This window comes from Solenopsis invicta, chromosome 2 (assembly GCF_016802725.1).
Source record: "Solenopsis invicta isolate M01_SB chromosome 2, UNIL_Sinv_3.0, whole genome shotgun sequence".
Taxonomy (NCBI): Eukaryota; Metazoa; Arthropoda; class Insecta; order Hymenoptera; family Formicidae; genus Solenopsis; species Solenopsis invicta.
Window position 1 is genome coordinate 256,280 of NC_052665.1, and position 15,474 is coordinate 271,753.

Here is a 15,474-nt window from a genome sequence, read left to right on the forward strand (position 1 = left end):
TAATCTCGATTCACCTGTTCGAAGACCCCCGGAAGATCCATACTCCCCCGCGTTAGAGTTTCCTCAAGAAAACCCGCATTCCTACTCATTATTTACTCCCGAACAAATAGAGAATATAGTAAACGAAAATTTCGAAACAAATCGAAGAGTAGTCAATGAATTGGAAGAAATCTTCGACTCGCTTCAAAGCCTACCTGGATAGCTAAGAATCACCTGATCACAATATACACCCACACACGCACATTTATATCTCGTTAAGCACAAATGTAATCAATTATAATTTAAGTTATAATTACATTTTTTATTAAGATCATAAGATTTTTCTTTTTTTATTATACATGTTCTCTACTAACAAAAATGTTATTTGCAAATTAATAATTATTATTTTAGTCATCACCTATCATTGGTTATTTCTTTTATTATGTTAAAATAAATTGTAATTCTTAATTTCAATCATTTTTCTTTATTTCAATCACCTCTAATTCCCGCTCCGATAAAATTGCACTTAGTCCGATCCCGCGTAAAAGCGATTCAATTCGTTTACGCAAAATAAGGACTACACGAATGCAAGAGTCTGAATGAGAGTCATAGGTCGTCATTCTCGACACCTGACCTACATTCTGACTCACCTGACGCATTCGACTCGTCGCACTCGCCCGAAGACATGTGTGCGAGAGAAAAGGCCTGTTCCGTCCTTCCTACCTCGCTCGAATTATTTCCCTAAGTCTCTACCTGCCAACCGACCCGAGAGATTTATTTCGAGAATTCTGGACGTAACATATATATTATTAAAAACATATTTATTCATTATCCATTGAAATTCTTGTTTGGTACTATTAATGAACTGGTTAAATTCGTGATACACACAAGAAAAACTCTAAAGCAGAATAATAATTCAACAGTGGGGGAAATGAAATCTTGGTTCACGATTTCGTATATTTTGGAGATATCATAGAAATTCAAAGATGTCTCAAGAGATATGGATATAAAACTGGCATTTTCTAACTTCAATAAATTAAATTAAATCTCAGAAAATTAAAGCTCAAAAAGATGTTCTTCCAAACAATACGGACAAAAGAAAAATACTGTTTAACAAAGATTGTGATGCATCCGTTGTAGAACAACCAGTGTAAAACATTAAAAACTACAATAACAAAAGACTGCAATGACTTCCACAAAAATGATAATCATACAAGGTGCATTAGAATTATGATTTTTACTGAAATAAAGTGGACCTTTTAGATAGCAAATTCTTTTGCTTTGAACGAAGAATTGCAGCAATGCACTTAGTAAATAAAAAATTTTCGAATTTTTTTTTATTTCCATGAATTTTTTACTACAATTTTAATTAATTTTTGAGTCAAAAGTAAATTCTTGAATCTTCCAAAATGATATTAGAAAAATATTAACATGATTGTATAACATATATACACATTAAAAATATTAAAAAATTTATCAAATTTGCATTAAATTTTTTATATACGCAGCTTTTTGTTACTTAAAAATATTTCGAGTTTTCACAAGTTTTGAATCAACGAATTCTTTGATCTTAATTTCAAAACAATAACGCTTCGAGGAAATATTTCTGACTAAAGTTATACACGAAAAGACTGATTCGCTTTGATAATAATAATGTAACACGTTACTTTCATAGGCGGGAATAAAAGATTCGGAAATGATTGAGCATGCAGAATCCATTTTGTTGGAAATGGGGCATTTATTCCAAGTTTAAAAAGATTGTTTGACTTGCTTTGAAGATTCAAAAATCTGTGGCAAAGATAAGACTGATGTACAGGAGGAGAAATGTACATGATCGAGTGCAAAGACGGGCCGATAGGAACAGAGATCCCAATCGCTACCGTGAATCCGTTAAACCCTCATACGATCGTACTGACGAATCACGCTACCTGAATAGGGAACACCAAGACCCACAGCGGAAATTCAAAAACCGACGATCGACAGGAACCAACCATATTCGATCAATCCGCGAATCAAGATTATTCCGCCACTGTGTGGTGCCGTTATTACAAAAACCCGGGCTACGAAATCAATCAATGCCAGAAACGCTAATACAACCATGCGCAGCAGGAAAACTTTGCCGGCCGCTTGAACGCTCCGAACCAAGCTTGAGCCGACCCATCTTCAACGCGTCCGGTAAAATGTGTAGAAGCAACTGTGATCAAAGAGGAGAGACACAAATCGGAATCCACTAATTAGAACACGATTTTGACCGCACCCCCGCAATCGTGCTCTTGGCCGGATTATCGCCAAGGACCATTTTCATACTAGACACTGGTGCATCACCTAATTTAATAAGGAAAAACAAACTTATCTTTTTTATTTCTATTGACATAAAGAACGCCCTACTATTAGCTGATATAACCGACGGTCGCGTCGAAACCCTAGGGTCAACGGAAGTATTAAACCGGAAAATCGTACTACATGTAATCCCCGATAAATTCCCCATATCGCAAGACGGTATTTTTGGGTCAAAATTTCTTCGTAATGCCAGTGAAATAGATTTTGTTAAACAAATTGTCACCTGGCATTCTATCTTCTCTTTTACAAGCCGGAAAGTAATAAACATCCCGGCACGATCAAATGCAATTTTCCACGAAAACGTTATAAATCACGGTATCAAAACCGGATATGTGCCGCGGTTGCTAGTCAACAAGAACATATACTTAGGAGACGCTACTGTAACGAACCGAAACGGCAAAGCTTATCTACGCACTTTCAACATCGAAGATCGAGACATCTCAGTTTCAGTCCTTGTCATCGAGCTGCAGGAATTTGACATTTTCTTGGAATCCTAGCAATTGGCCCTAGGGCATATGTGAGACGGGTCCTTAAATAAAAACGAAACTTTCGATATTTTTTCTACATTTTGTTCCAAAGAAATCCGCACCGAAAAAGTAAAAGAACTTTTTTGGCTAGAACTTTTCAATCTCTTCTTAGCCACCCACGTAGAACGGCTAATCGCAAAATATAGCGACGTGTTCCACATCTCCAGCGACAAGTTAGAATATACCAGCGTCATGAAGCATACTATTCCCACTGTTGACAAAAATCCTATACATACAAAACAGTACAGATTTCCAGCGATCCATAAAGAGAAGATTGATAAACAGATTAAAGCCCTATTGGAAGACGATGTAATTAAATTTTCCAACTCTCCATATAACTCCCCTCTATGAATTGTTCCCAAGAAAGCCGATTCAAAGGATAACAAGCGGTGGCGTAATAGATTACCGCGCACTTAACGAAAAAACAATAGGCGACGCATACCCGTTGCCTAATATAACCGAAATAATGGACCAACTGGGTAGTGTCAAATATTTCAGCGTCTTTCACCTTACATTTAACTGCCATTAATTACAGATAGATGACGCACAAAAGACAACTTTTTCGTTGCCAGTGTATTTGTATACTTCTCGCTATCCATTGCTACCAAACAACTGCAAAGAACGGAAAAGGTTTGTAAAATTTGTATTTTATATTAAAATAATAAATGCGTAAAATACGCAGCACCGCATATTTGAATGTCCACTACATGAATACACTTCCATGTTTCTAGGTTATCGCCGTATTTTCGATGTTAACATTCTTTTACTCATGTTTCGCATTTATATAAAAATATCCCTTACGAAAAAAGACATTGAATTTTAGGTGTTAACACTCAAATTTGGGTGTTTACCATCAAAGTTAAGTGTTAACCCTCAATATTGGGTGTATGTTGAGTGTTGACCATCAATATTGAGTGTCGGTTAAGCGTTGAGCATCAATATTGGGTGTCGGTTGGGTGTGACCATCAATATTCGGTGTTGGATTGGTGCAAACACCCAATAGTGTGAGTGTCGATTTTAAGCATTTGAGCGTCAATGTTAAGTGTATCAGTCAGTATGTATCAATATTTATTGGCTGCGTTCAGCAAAAAAAGCTGCTTTGCAACTGTTGTAAAATTCTTTAATCTGATTGGTTTGTGCACTTAGATCCAGCAGGAACTAAGGGCAAGAACCAATCATATCAAAGAATTTTACAACAGTTGCAAAGCTGCTTTTTCTGCTGAACGCAGCCATGTTAATTTGGTGTAGACATGGAAACACTGATTAAGAGTATGCGATTTTAGTGTTTTAGTGATTTATTATTTAAATGTAAATATTGGTAAGTGTTAGTATTCGATGCTGTGATTTCTTGCTGATCGAATATATATTCAATTATTGCTCCGATCGATTTATATCAGCTATATATAATTAAGCCTATTTTGTGATTAATAATCTTCGATTCAATAATGATATACGCATATATAAATTATATGTAATATATATCGTTAATAATTTATTGTACATTTTTAGTTTTACACTAAGTTTACAAATTTGTTAAAATATTTTTATATTATTAATCATTTTAATTTTAATCCGTTTCTACATTATTAACCAATAAAATAATATATTTTCTTTCGTCATCATCACCTGGTAAAAGAATACATTTGTTAGTAATCTGTTCGGGAAGTAATGTTACAATGTTATTTGTTTGTCTTACAGCGTAAGAATAACTGGCCGATGAAAAATTAGAATGCGAACACAGTACTTTATCTGGTAATATTTGAAAATATGTACCAACAATTACGAACGAATTATTACCGGTCTCTGAAAAAACTAAAATAATTCTTGTAATTGTCATAAATTCTCCTAAATACGTACGTATAACACTATTATTTCATTTATACATTTTGTCATAAGAATTACTGTGATAGAAGACTCCATTATACATAAATCTCGAATACGATTTAGCATTAGTTTCAATATTAGTATTGATGAGTGCTTGTATCGACAATTTTTCTGTAAGGTTTAACAGAATATTACTGCCAGCACAAAAAATTCGTAAACGAATATCATTACGAAAACAATAAGTTTGCATGTATTTACATTTATTACCTAACATATCATAATACAACTTTTTTCCTTCCTGATTACAATTCCTTGTATTAAAGGTATCGTTAAATTTTAATTTTTGCAATCTGCAATATGTTTTACAAATTTGTTGTAATACAAATTGGGAGCTGAAAAGCATCTTTCTCAATACATAGTTATAACCCTCGAATGGGAACGCTGACCAAGCCCATACCGCACCGAAGTATGTAACTGATTTTGGTATATGAAGTAGCAAGTGCACATTATATCTCATAAATTCTAAACCATACAAATCAGGAATTTGTTCGACAAATTGTCTAATGGCTTTTTCGGCTTGAATATAATCTGCATCAGTTATACTATCTCGTAGAAAGATATGCATTGCAAAAACCAACAGAGACCAATAATTATAAAATCTAGTTGGAAGCAAAGCCTTCAAACACGGCATGGAATAATAAAGGAGAAAATTTTTGAACTCGGATGCCTTCCAAAATTTTAAATCATTGATCGATCTTGGTGTTCGTGTTACTTCGCGTGGTGGCTGAATTGATGTTAATTTAGAATTAAAAACATCTCTCTTTGTACCAATATATCAAGGACCAGCAGGATTATAAAACCAAGCGTTTAAAAAAAATTTGGCAACTCCAAGTAGCACTGAGTGCATGTACTCTAGAGGAAAAGATTTAATAATATTGAAAACTGGTAAAAGCATTAATAATGATACACCTTTAACGCCCCGAACAATCGTATGCTCTGTAACTGCTTTTATAGCATCTCGTTCATGTTGATTCTTAGATCTTTTACGGCCTTCTTCAACATATATACGGGCGTTACCATTACCTACGTTTACTGTTTCCCCTGGGCATAAACAATATGAACATCCATATTCACCGTTATATTGATGTATATTTTGTAATGCACACCGTTCTACAGAATCTACGGATGCAAGGAAGGTGTGTACTCTCACAGTTATAGGTGCATCAAAATCAGATGGCAAACAATCGAAACCATTTTCATGTAAATCTTTCAAATCATCTACAAATGATTTCAAATATAAATCCATTACAGGTCTTTTAGACGAACACCATAAACTTGCAAGCAAGATATTCTCTTTACGTAATCGATATGGTAATTCATTGATTGCCACTTGAATAGGACACATCGATATTTTTGATGACTGAAAAATATTAACTCCGTCAGCGTTCCATTGAAGAGTTATATCATAATTATTAATAACATTACCATACAGCTTTCGATAAGCTTGTCCGCTATTTACATCTGAAAGAACATCAGGTTCAGCGCAACCCCTTCGTAATTTATGGAAAAGTGGACTTGATAATAAATCTCGTAATTGATCTTTCAATGGCATGTGAACGAAATAATGTCCATTACGTTTTAAATTGATTTTTGCATATCGTACATAGCAAGATGTACAATTATTATAAGCCCTCTGTTCAAAATCTATCAATATATAACATTCAGGGCAGTAATAAAATGTTTTCACGTTTATAACGGAATTCATTTTTTTTTAAAAACAATATTTTGATGAATTTAATGTAATCGGAAGATGGCAATTAATTAATTTCAATAAGTCATCTAACGCAGCATCTGTTAGACCATGACGAATGACAAAACTCATGATAAGGGTGTCACTCTCTTCTTGAGTTAATTGACAGCCATTATAAATCGGTTGTCTCATCTATAAGAAATTAAAGTAAAATAATATTATAAAATAGTTATCCTTATTCTAGTTTTCAAAATTTTTTAAAATCTTATTTTTACATATAAATGTAATTAGATTTATAGCAGCCTTACTTGTTCGTCAGCTGTGTCAATCATGGGTTCATCCTCAAAAATAATTTCATCATTAATTTTGTTGTTCATCGTTTTCTTCATTGTCATCATCGTATCGTTCGTCATAAGCATTTTCATCAATACCATTCTCGTCATCTTGTTGGTCGTAATAAACATTTTCGTCATTGTCATTCTCATCATCTTGTTGATCGTAATAAGCATTTTCGTTGTTGCCATCCTCGTTGCCTTGTTCGTAAGCATTATTTGCATCATTTTCATTACCACTTTCCTGATCAATATCCATATTGATTGTTGCATCATTTATTCCCTATAATATAAAAACAGTAATATACAATTTTATTAATATATTATTGATTATTTGTTAAACGGAAAAACGCACGTGCGTTTGTGTGCGTTGTGTGTACATATGTTATTTATGCATATAAATGTATACCTGATTAAGTTGCATAAATTCTTCTATTTCCATTTTCTTTTTTCTTCGAGAATTTATTGTTGTTTGTGGAATGTTTAATCTTGAATTTTTCAAGTACTGCCTGTATCCAAGTGCTCGTTGATTCATCGTTTCAATAATGTAGTTAAAGGTGAATCACAGAACATGCGCATAACGGTATACTCATGTCGCTGCATTTTGTCGATTATCTAACCTATAATCGCTGACTTTAACGGTGTACGGGGTAGAGCGACACTTTGTTCTTTCATTTCGTAAGACACGTGCCTAATCCTTACAGCACAAGATATCGTATAAATATTCGATAATATTTTAGATATCATATATGAACATCCGTACAATATTGATATTGTGCGTATATTTATAACATCTCAATATTTGTTCGATATCATGTGCTGTTTTAGGGAACTTTATCGAAATTGAAGGTTTGATAATTACCATCACAATGAATAACGATAAATGTATACTCGTTGAATTCGCAAATGAGGATAATAGTATTGCCGTCGGATTTCAAGATTGGTTAGTAAAAGATAAAGATAGCGAGGATCTAAAAATTATTGTGAAGAACAAAACACTAGTAGAAATTTTGTGGCCGTCATGTGAGATTAAAAGTGCTCAACAAATGAAAAAGATTGTGAAATCACTGACCAAAAAGGACTGGATAACATCGGCAGTCAGAATTCTAGCATATGGAGGTATGTTCCCTAATAGCATACTTTATCTAGGGAACATTCTTAGGACGTATGGACATCCAAAGGACATCCGTACGACTTAGGAATGTCCCCTGAAAAAAATGTGTAATTAAGAATTGTCTTATAAAATTAAACATTTTAAATCTAAATTTAAATTATATTGTAGAATACAGTATAAAATATTCAATAATATGCAATATTGAAATTTATTATTCATTATGCATGTCATTGTTTTTCGGGTTAAAATACTATTGTGTTACCTTCTTGAGCAAGTTGTTAAAGTAGTCCAACATCATTTTCAAATTGATGTTATACATAAAATTTTATATTAAAATATGTACGAGTTAACTATTTTTATTTTTTAGAATGGACAGATATGCACCGACAACTAGTAGAAATTGAGAAATTTGATATCAATAATCCAAGCAAGAAGGAAAGAAAGAGGCTAATGAAAAAATCTTTCTCTGACAATGAAGATAATTACACATCTGTAAAGAAACCTAAACATGATTCCAAAGTAAGTGATGATTAATGTAATTGACAACGTTATTACTTGTAATGTTTTATAATTATTTGATTTTCCACAAATACTGGAAAATCTTATAAACCATTTCTCAACAGCTTTACATATAATTTAACATACTCCTAAGTTTTCTCTTCTATTAATTTAAAATCGAATTAGTAATAATAAAGGGCTTTTCGGAGCAAAGCTGGATCGTGGTGCTAATATAAATAAATTTCTCAAACGACCGTTTCTTTAATTCTTATGAACAATAGACGTTTCGACCGTAAATGCGGTCATCTTCAGTATAATATTTCCATAAACGCATCGGTAAGCCTAATAAACATTAATTCATCATTTATGAAACGTCTATTGTTCATAAGAATTAAAGAAACGGTCATTTGAGAAATTTATTTATATTAGCACCACGATCCAGCTTTGCTCCGAAAAGCCCTTTATTATTACTAATTCGATTTGGAATCTTGGGAGCTTATTACCTAATTTTTTAATATTATACTATTAATTTAAATTATTATTTTATTGATTGATAAAGCAAAGGAAGAGAAAATCTAGGAGCTTGGAGAAAATGTAATAAATGTGAATAAGAAAATGTAAAAAAAATATTCTTTATATACTTTACAGTTCCATAAAAAATTGAAAGTGGCGTCGCAAGAAAAAATTGCCAAACAAATTAAAGATCAGAAGCATTCGTCATACACTGTAAGTATATATGCTTGTCATTGATACACTCTCTGAGATATTCCAAGTGTCTTATCAGTAAAATAGAAAGAGAAAGACTAAGTCTTGAGACGCTTGGAGTATAATCACCGAATATGCATATCAAAACAAGTTTAATATGTACATTCGGTGCATATAAGTCCTTTTATAAGTACTATTTATAATTTATATTATAAATTTTTTTTATGTGTATTCGATTTTTTAATTAATATCTAATATTTTTGGATTTCAGTTATCGTTTACATCATCTGAAGACGAAACAGTTTCATCCAGTGATGACAACTACAAATCATTGTTGACTAAAAAGAAAAAAGAAGAACCAGTTAAAAATGTCGAGATTGATATGAAACTTCAGTCATTATCACAAAGTATGTATATAAGTCATTCACATTATTATTTAATGTTTAATCCTTTCATTGGCACATTTGATGTATTTAAAAGATAAAAAATTTGATTTATCTTTGCTGATAACAAATCTAAATATAAAACATTTGTAATTATCAAATCCAAAAACATTCTAAATATTTATCAAAATATAAATAAAAAATGTTTTCATTTAAAAACATTAAAACACATTAAACACATATAAAATATTAGCATAATAAATTACCAGTGAAAGGGCAAATATTGAATAATATAATTTATTAAATTAAATTAATATTATTAATTTAATTATGAATTGAATTATCTATTACCATTATTATTATATTTTAAATTAAATTTTTATTTTTTTAGAAGTCAATGAAGTAGAAACGGTCACAGACCGAATTTTGAAGAAACTGCAAGTAATAGATAAAAATTTGTCTCCAAAGGCGCAAAGTATCTCCATGGTAGAGTTGGTATGGATGCTATATTTATTATATATATAATCATTGTATGTATTAAAAAATTTTATTTATTCAATTATCAAATATGTAATATGTTTTACAGACAGAGACATCAAAAGAAAACAATGTGGAAACTATTAAAATTTTAAAAGTGATTGCTATTAATGATATGGATAAATCAATGCAAAACGAGGAGAATATAAATCAAGATTTGACGCAAACTATTACCAATATTGAAATAATGCCGGTAAATAATTTTAACCAAATGGAAGAATCTAAAAATAACATTGAGATGGCGGACACAATTAAAGTCGAACAGACTGAGAATACAGATGAGGTACGCATACTTATTTAAATCAAATATTTATTTCTTTTAGAGATCAATGAAGTGGAAACAGACAGACCAAATTTTGAAGAAACTGCTGACAGTATATGAAAATTTGTCTATATATATATATATATATATATATATATATATATATATATATATATATATATATATATATACATTGACCTCTAAAAGAAATAAAAATATATATATAATATTGGCCATGGGTATATGTTAAGTTTTGTCAAAATTCAGTCTGTCACCGTTTCCACTTTATCGACCTCTAAAAAAAAAAATAAAAATTTAATTTAAAATGTAACACGTAATTCAATTCATAATTAAATTAACAAAGTTAATTTACTTTTAATAAATTATGTTATTCAATATTTGCCCTTCACTGGTAATTTATTATGCTAAGAATTTTGTATGTGTTTAATGTGCTTTAATGTTTTTAAATAAAAACATTTTTTATTTATATTTTGATAAATATTTAGAATGTATTTGAGTTTAATGATTAGAAATGTTTCATACTTAGATTTGTTATCAGCAAACAAAATAAATCAAATTTTTATTTTTTAAATACATATATACATACTATACATCAAATGTGTCAATGAAAGGGTTAAACATTAAATAATAATATGAATGACTTATATACATTACAATAATATACATATAAATAATTGTAATGTACGTATTGTATATTCCTTTTTATTAATTATACAACTCTTGTCCTATATATTCTTTTGTATTAAAATAAACTTTTACTCCAAATTTTTATGTTAGCGTAGACATTATTTCATTTTCTACAAATACGTTTTTATTATACAAATAATTATTTATTTGTCGTTAAAATCAATACAAATCTTGTATATGTTCATGTTTCATGTATTATATTTTATGGTTATCTTTTACATAGAATGCAGTACCCATAGGCAGAGGAATTTCAATTCCAGACTCAGTAATGAAAAAAATCCGTACCTCAGACGTCGGAAAAATGACTTGCGACCTGATGAGTCATTTATTTACAACTCAAGAGATTGCCTGTTCATCGAGAACTGGCAAAAAAGGCAATAAAGTTGTAACAGAAGGTTCTCTTCAGAATAAATCATTATCCACCAGCGATAAATTTCTTGCAATGAAAGGTAATCTACTTTAAAAAAGTTTTTAAAAATTATAAATTAGTCTACTAAATTATAAAAATTACTTAATAAAAACAAAAATTATGAAGCAATAATTCTTTATATGGAAATTTAAACTTTGTGATTTTTAATATACTTTCTTAAGATCATAACATATATGTATCGCTTTTCAATTGTATTTAAAAAAAATGTTATATTTATGTTTACAGATCACGTATTATGTCAATTTAAGACGGTAAAGAATGCTGAGGAATTGTTTAAAACAGCGGTGTCCAACAAGTGCAAAAATGTTGCACGAAATTTGAAGAAAAAAACAGAGTAATCTATAAAATCTAATATCTAATAAAAAATATTCTGAAATGTGCAATTGGTGTAACCTACTAGTTAAAAATACATAAGATATATATAAGATATATAAGATATAAGAATGTGATATATGTATAAAAATGTGATATAAAGATACATTTTATTATTTTGAATAAAACTATTTCAAATAATTAATCTTTCATTCGCAATTTTTCAGAATGGAACTAGGCATTAACGGTCCGAAATGACAAATTGAGTGTTAACTCTCATCCACTTGAGGGTAACACTCAATTTGTCATTTTGGACCGTTAATACCTAGTTGGGTGATTTTTATGAGGGTTTTCTTTGGGTGTTTTTTCATGAGGGTTTTCTTTGGGTGTTAACCCTCAATTGAGTGTAACCTTCAATTGACGGTCCGAAATCACACCCAAATTTGGGCGTTCTTTTGAGAGTTTAACACCCAAATTTCAGTGTTCTTTGTGAGTGTTTAACACTCAAACTTGAGGGTTTTTTTTCGTAAGGGATATAAAATGAAATTTTCAGAACATCCGTGACAAAAAAAAGTTAAGATAATAAAAATACGAGAAACAATTGAATAGCAATTAAAGCTTTATGCTGAAAAAATAAAGATTGCTGAAACAAAGGAGAAGATTGTTTTGTTAAAGCTTTTGAAGGAGGAAGAGGCAGTCAAGCAATGTATATAGTACGATAAATATTAATAATGCATAACATTGTTACGTCCGCAATTCTTTCCCTTCGCGGTGTCAATGCAGAGTCAAACTAGCTAAAGCGTCAGTGCATCCGTGAAATTCATGATTTGGAGAAAGAGCAACCTTCTGCGGATTCTCCTAACGTAGGAGCCCACGAAGAGGAGGAGCAACCTTGGTCAACCCCTCCGATCCTTGGATCTCACGATCTCGAGGACGAGAATCGTTCTCCTAGCCCCGCGCTTAGCGTAGAGTTCGTAGAGGAACTACCTCCACTTCCCCCGCGTTGTTATTTTGTCCCTGGTCCTCTTCAATCACTAGAGTCAATTCTATCAGTACTTCCAGCGTCTTCTGTCCCACTCCCTCTTGGCGCGTTCTCGATCGGGCCCAAAGAATTCGACCTTGAAGCGGTCCGTGCCTTCCTTTCTCCGTCCCCCCCCGATGCACCTGTCCCCGTGTATCTCCCCCATATATATCCGAAATATTATTTAATCACCATTTAATATTTCTAAACCACTTTCGCCCTAATACTGTCGTGATAAATGAAGTCCCAACATAGCCACACATACATACACCTATACATACATGTATATTTTTAGGAAAAATTGTAAATTGTAACTGTTATAAGGAAATAGTATTATTGTATTATCCGTTATAAGTCCAAACTAATTGTATCTCACATTGTAATTGTTAATTTAAATAATATATTTTAAACTTCTCTTATTTAACCGATATAACATTCAACTCTTAGTTTAACAATATAATTACATCACAAATCTACTCTGTATTAAACAATTTGAGTCCAATTCAGGTTTTCCTTTTAATTTAAACGATATAAAGGGGGAAAAAAACGTTAATCCAATCTGTTTGTTTAAATAAGTAATTATGAAAATGAAATGTTAAATTACCCAATAAGTCGAACGACATTGTATTCTTTATTAATTAGAATAAACCATGTATAACAATTAATTTTGTCCTGATTTCTCAACCACAACCGCCATTCTTCGCTCTTAAGATAAGCACTAGGTCCGATCCTGAGGTAAAACAATTAGATTCGTTGCCTCAAAACAGGACCGAGGGACGCGGAACTCCCGGATATTTGTCATGGGGCCCCCGCTGTGGTCCCATTGACTCATATATTCTGGGTTGTCGACGCGGCCTGTTTGTGCCTCGTGTGCACGTTCTCAAGTTGTTACGTCCGTCCTTTCTCCCTCCATATCTTACCTTCTTCAACCCTGGACGTAACATTATAGATAAGGTATCCTTTAAAGGATTGGGCGATTCAATAATTCGCCCCTCTTAGAATCAAAAAAACTCGGAAAAAAATTGAGAACTAACCAATGGTAGATTATTTAAAAAGATAATTGCCAAAGTCATTGGCAAACTAGCCAACGACAAGTCGTGTCTAGAAACAAAAAAAGATAATCCCAAATCTCCCACCCATCAAATCTCCATTCCACCCGCTCGACCAACTTTACGCCCTTTTTCATTCCCTATAAAATGTCCAATTTCTTAACATTCATCATCACTCTCATTTCTCTTCTCGTGGAGCTGAGCTTAAGTCTGACAGGCACTTTGATCCGAAACAGTCCACGATTTTAAACCATCTCGAGTTAAAATCAGTGTAAAAAGAAGCCGACCTTCCACCAAACTTATCCTGCTGAGACCATTCTCCGTAGAAGGCACTCGAAGTCCGCAAACCAGGACCAACGTTTAACTCATCAAACAAAAAATAAGTTATCTTTCTTAGCCTCTTGCTGGATTCCCTTAATTTGTTAATTGTTTACTGTTAGTGGACAAAATCAAGAAAATCGCAACCCCATTGCCCGAATCGCCTCTGGGAGAACGTTCGGAGACAAGCCGCTCTCCTCGAGTTTCTCTGGGGAATCCTAAGGACAAAGGGACACGAGAATTTGCACCAGGAACCAATTCCTGGATGGGCACCGTTTTTAGAAATACCCCCGAAGTTACCTTTACCTTCTCCTCTTATCCCCAAAGAACGCGATCCACCTTCTCCTCCGCCACCTTTCCCGTCTCCTCTTTCCTTACGTACAGGATCGCTCCTGACACTCCTCCATCCTCTCTTTCAAGCCCTTCGTACTCTCCTGGCTACATCGCTCTGATCCTCCTTCCCCCTTGAATTCTACGTCCAGCGTGGAATTCATAGAAGAAATTTCATCTCTTCCTTCATCCGCGAATTCCATGTTCAACGTGGAATTCTTAGAGGAAACAATCACCCTTCCCGACTATGATTCTGACGACCCATCTCCCACAGAACAGTCACACACACTTTTTTATAACTACTTCCATACTTAAATGTTAAATTGTAACTAATAGTAAAACTCCGCAAATTTCAACTCATGAATTTGTTAACTTTATCTCTTCCCGCGACATAAACATAATAATAAAGTTATAATTTAGTTTTTATTAATTAATTACCTTGCAATAATTTCAAGTACATTAATGTTATAGTTTACTTCTTATTCAACTACTGCGTATTTACTACCGATAACGTATGCTAATTTTAACCTCTTTGTTTTTCTCTTATCTTTATAATTATGTATTCTAGTTTGATTTTTCCAGTAACTACTTAATCACTTTGTTTTTTTTGTTAAAATAAAGGATAATTGTCAACCTTATGCTAATCTTGTCAATTAATATAATAGCAATGTATGTAAGTTATAAAATTCAAAATATATGTTAAATTTTAATTTTTAAATGTAACTAATTTATTTATGTAACCAAAACCATCACCCTTCCTCCTGACAAAAAAGCTCACGCTAGGCCCAATCCCAAGTTAAAGAGACTCAACTTTCTAACTCCAATCAGAGCCGACGATCGCACGACTTCCAAAAAGGGGTTAAAGCGTGTCTTCACACGTTGATCCATATTTCGAAGTCCAAAAGTGCGTTTGTCGTGCTTTATGTCTGATAAATACGGTCACGAGTTTAAAGCGTTTTTTGCGTCTTTCCCCGCCTTGCTCGTACCCCAGGTAGCCTATCCTTCCTACCTTTCCCTTAAGGCTGGACGTAAGAGTACATTCGACAAATAATATT

The 15,474-nt window shown here is 32.5% G+C and overlaps 3 protein-coding genes across 5 annotated transcripts in view; 1 reads left to right on the forward strand and 2 right to left on the reverse strand.

Annotated features, from left to right (window-relative positions):
* Window positions 1-15,474, reverse strand: part of LOC120359722 (farnesyl pyrophosphate synthase-like) — a 71,562-nt gene that overhangs the window by 15,528 nt on the left and 40,560 nt on the right. The gene's annotated exons all lie outside the window — the stretch shown is intronic.
* On the reverse strand, window positions 4,914-7,310 carry LOC105202757 (phosphopantothenoylcysteine decarboxylase subunit VHS3-like). The gene is made up of 3 exons (XM_011171421.3): window positions 7,162-7,310; window positions 6,729-7,035; window positions 4,914-6,612 (listed from the first exon to the last, which is right to left on the reverse strand). The coding sequence occupies exons 1-2, from the start codon at window positions 7,285-7,287 to the stop codon at window positions 6,781-6,783; spliced, it is 381 nt and encodes a 126-aa protein (XP_011169723.3). The 5' UTR covers window positions 7,288-7,310; the 3' UTR covers window positions 4,914-6,612; window positions 6,729-6,780.
* Window positions 7,306-11,902, forward strand: LOC120356874. 2 transcript variants are annotated; one of them, XM_039458453.1, is made up of 9 exons: window positions 7,306-7,430; window positions 7,581-7,871; window positions 8,234-8,385; window positions 9,013-9,090; window positions 9,341-9,476; window positions 9,844-9,947; window positions 10,039-10,272; window positions 11,183-11,408; window positions 11,615-11,882. In XM_039458453.1, the coding sequence occupies exons 2-9, from the start codon at window positions 7,622-7,624 to the stop codon at window positions 11,725-11,727; spliced, it is 1,293 nt and encodes a 430-aa protein (XP_039314387.1). In that variant the 5' UTR covers window positions 7,306-7,430; window positions 7,581-7,621; the 3' UTR covers window positions 11,728-11,882. The 2 variants fall into 2 exon arrangements, with proteins under 2 accessions (XP_039314387.1, XP_039314389.1); XM_039458455.1 differs by lacking the exon at window positions 7,306-7,430 and having other exon boundaries at window positions 7,553-7,871; window positions 11,615-11,902.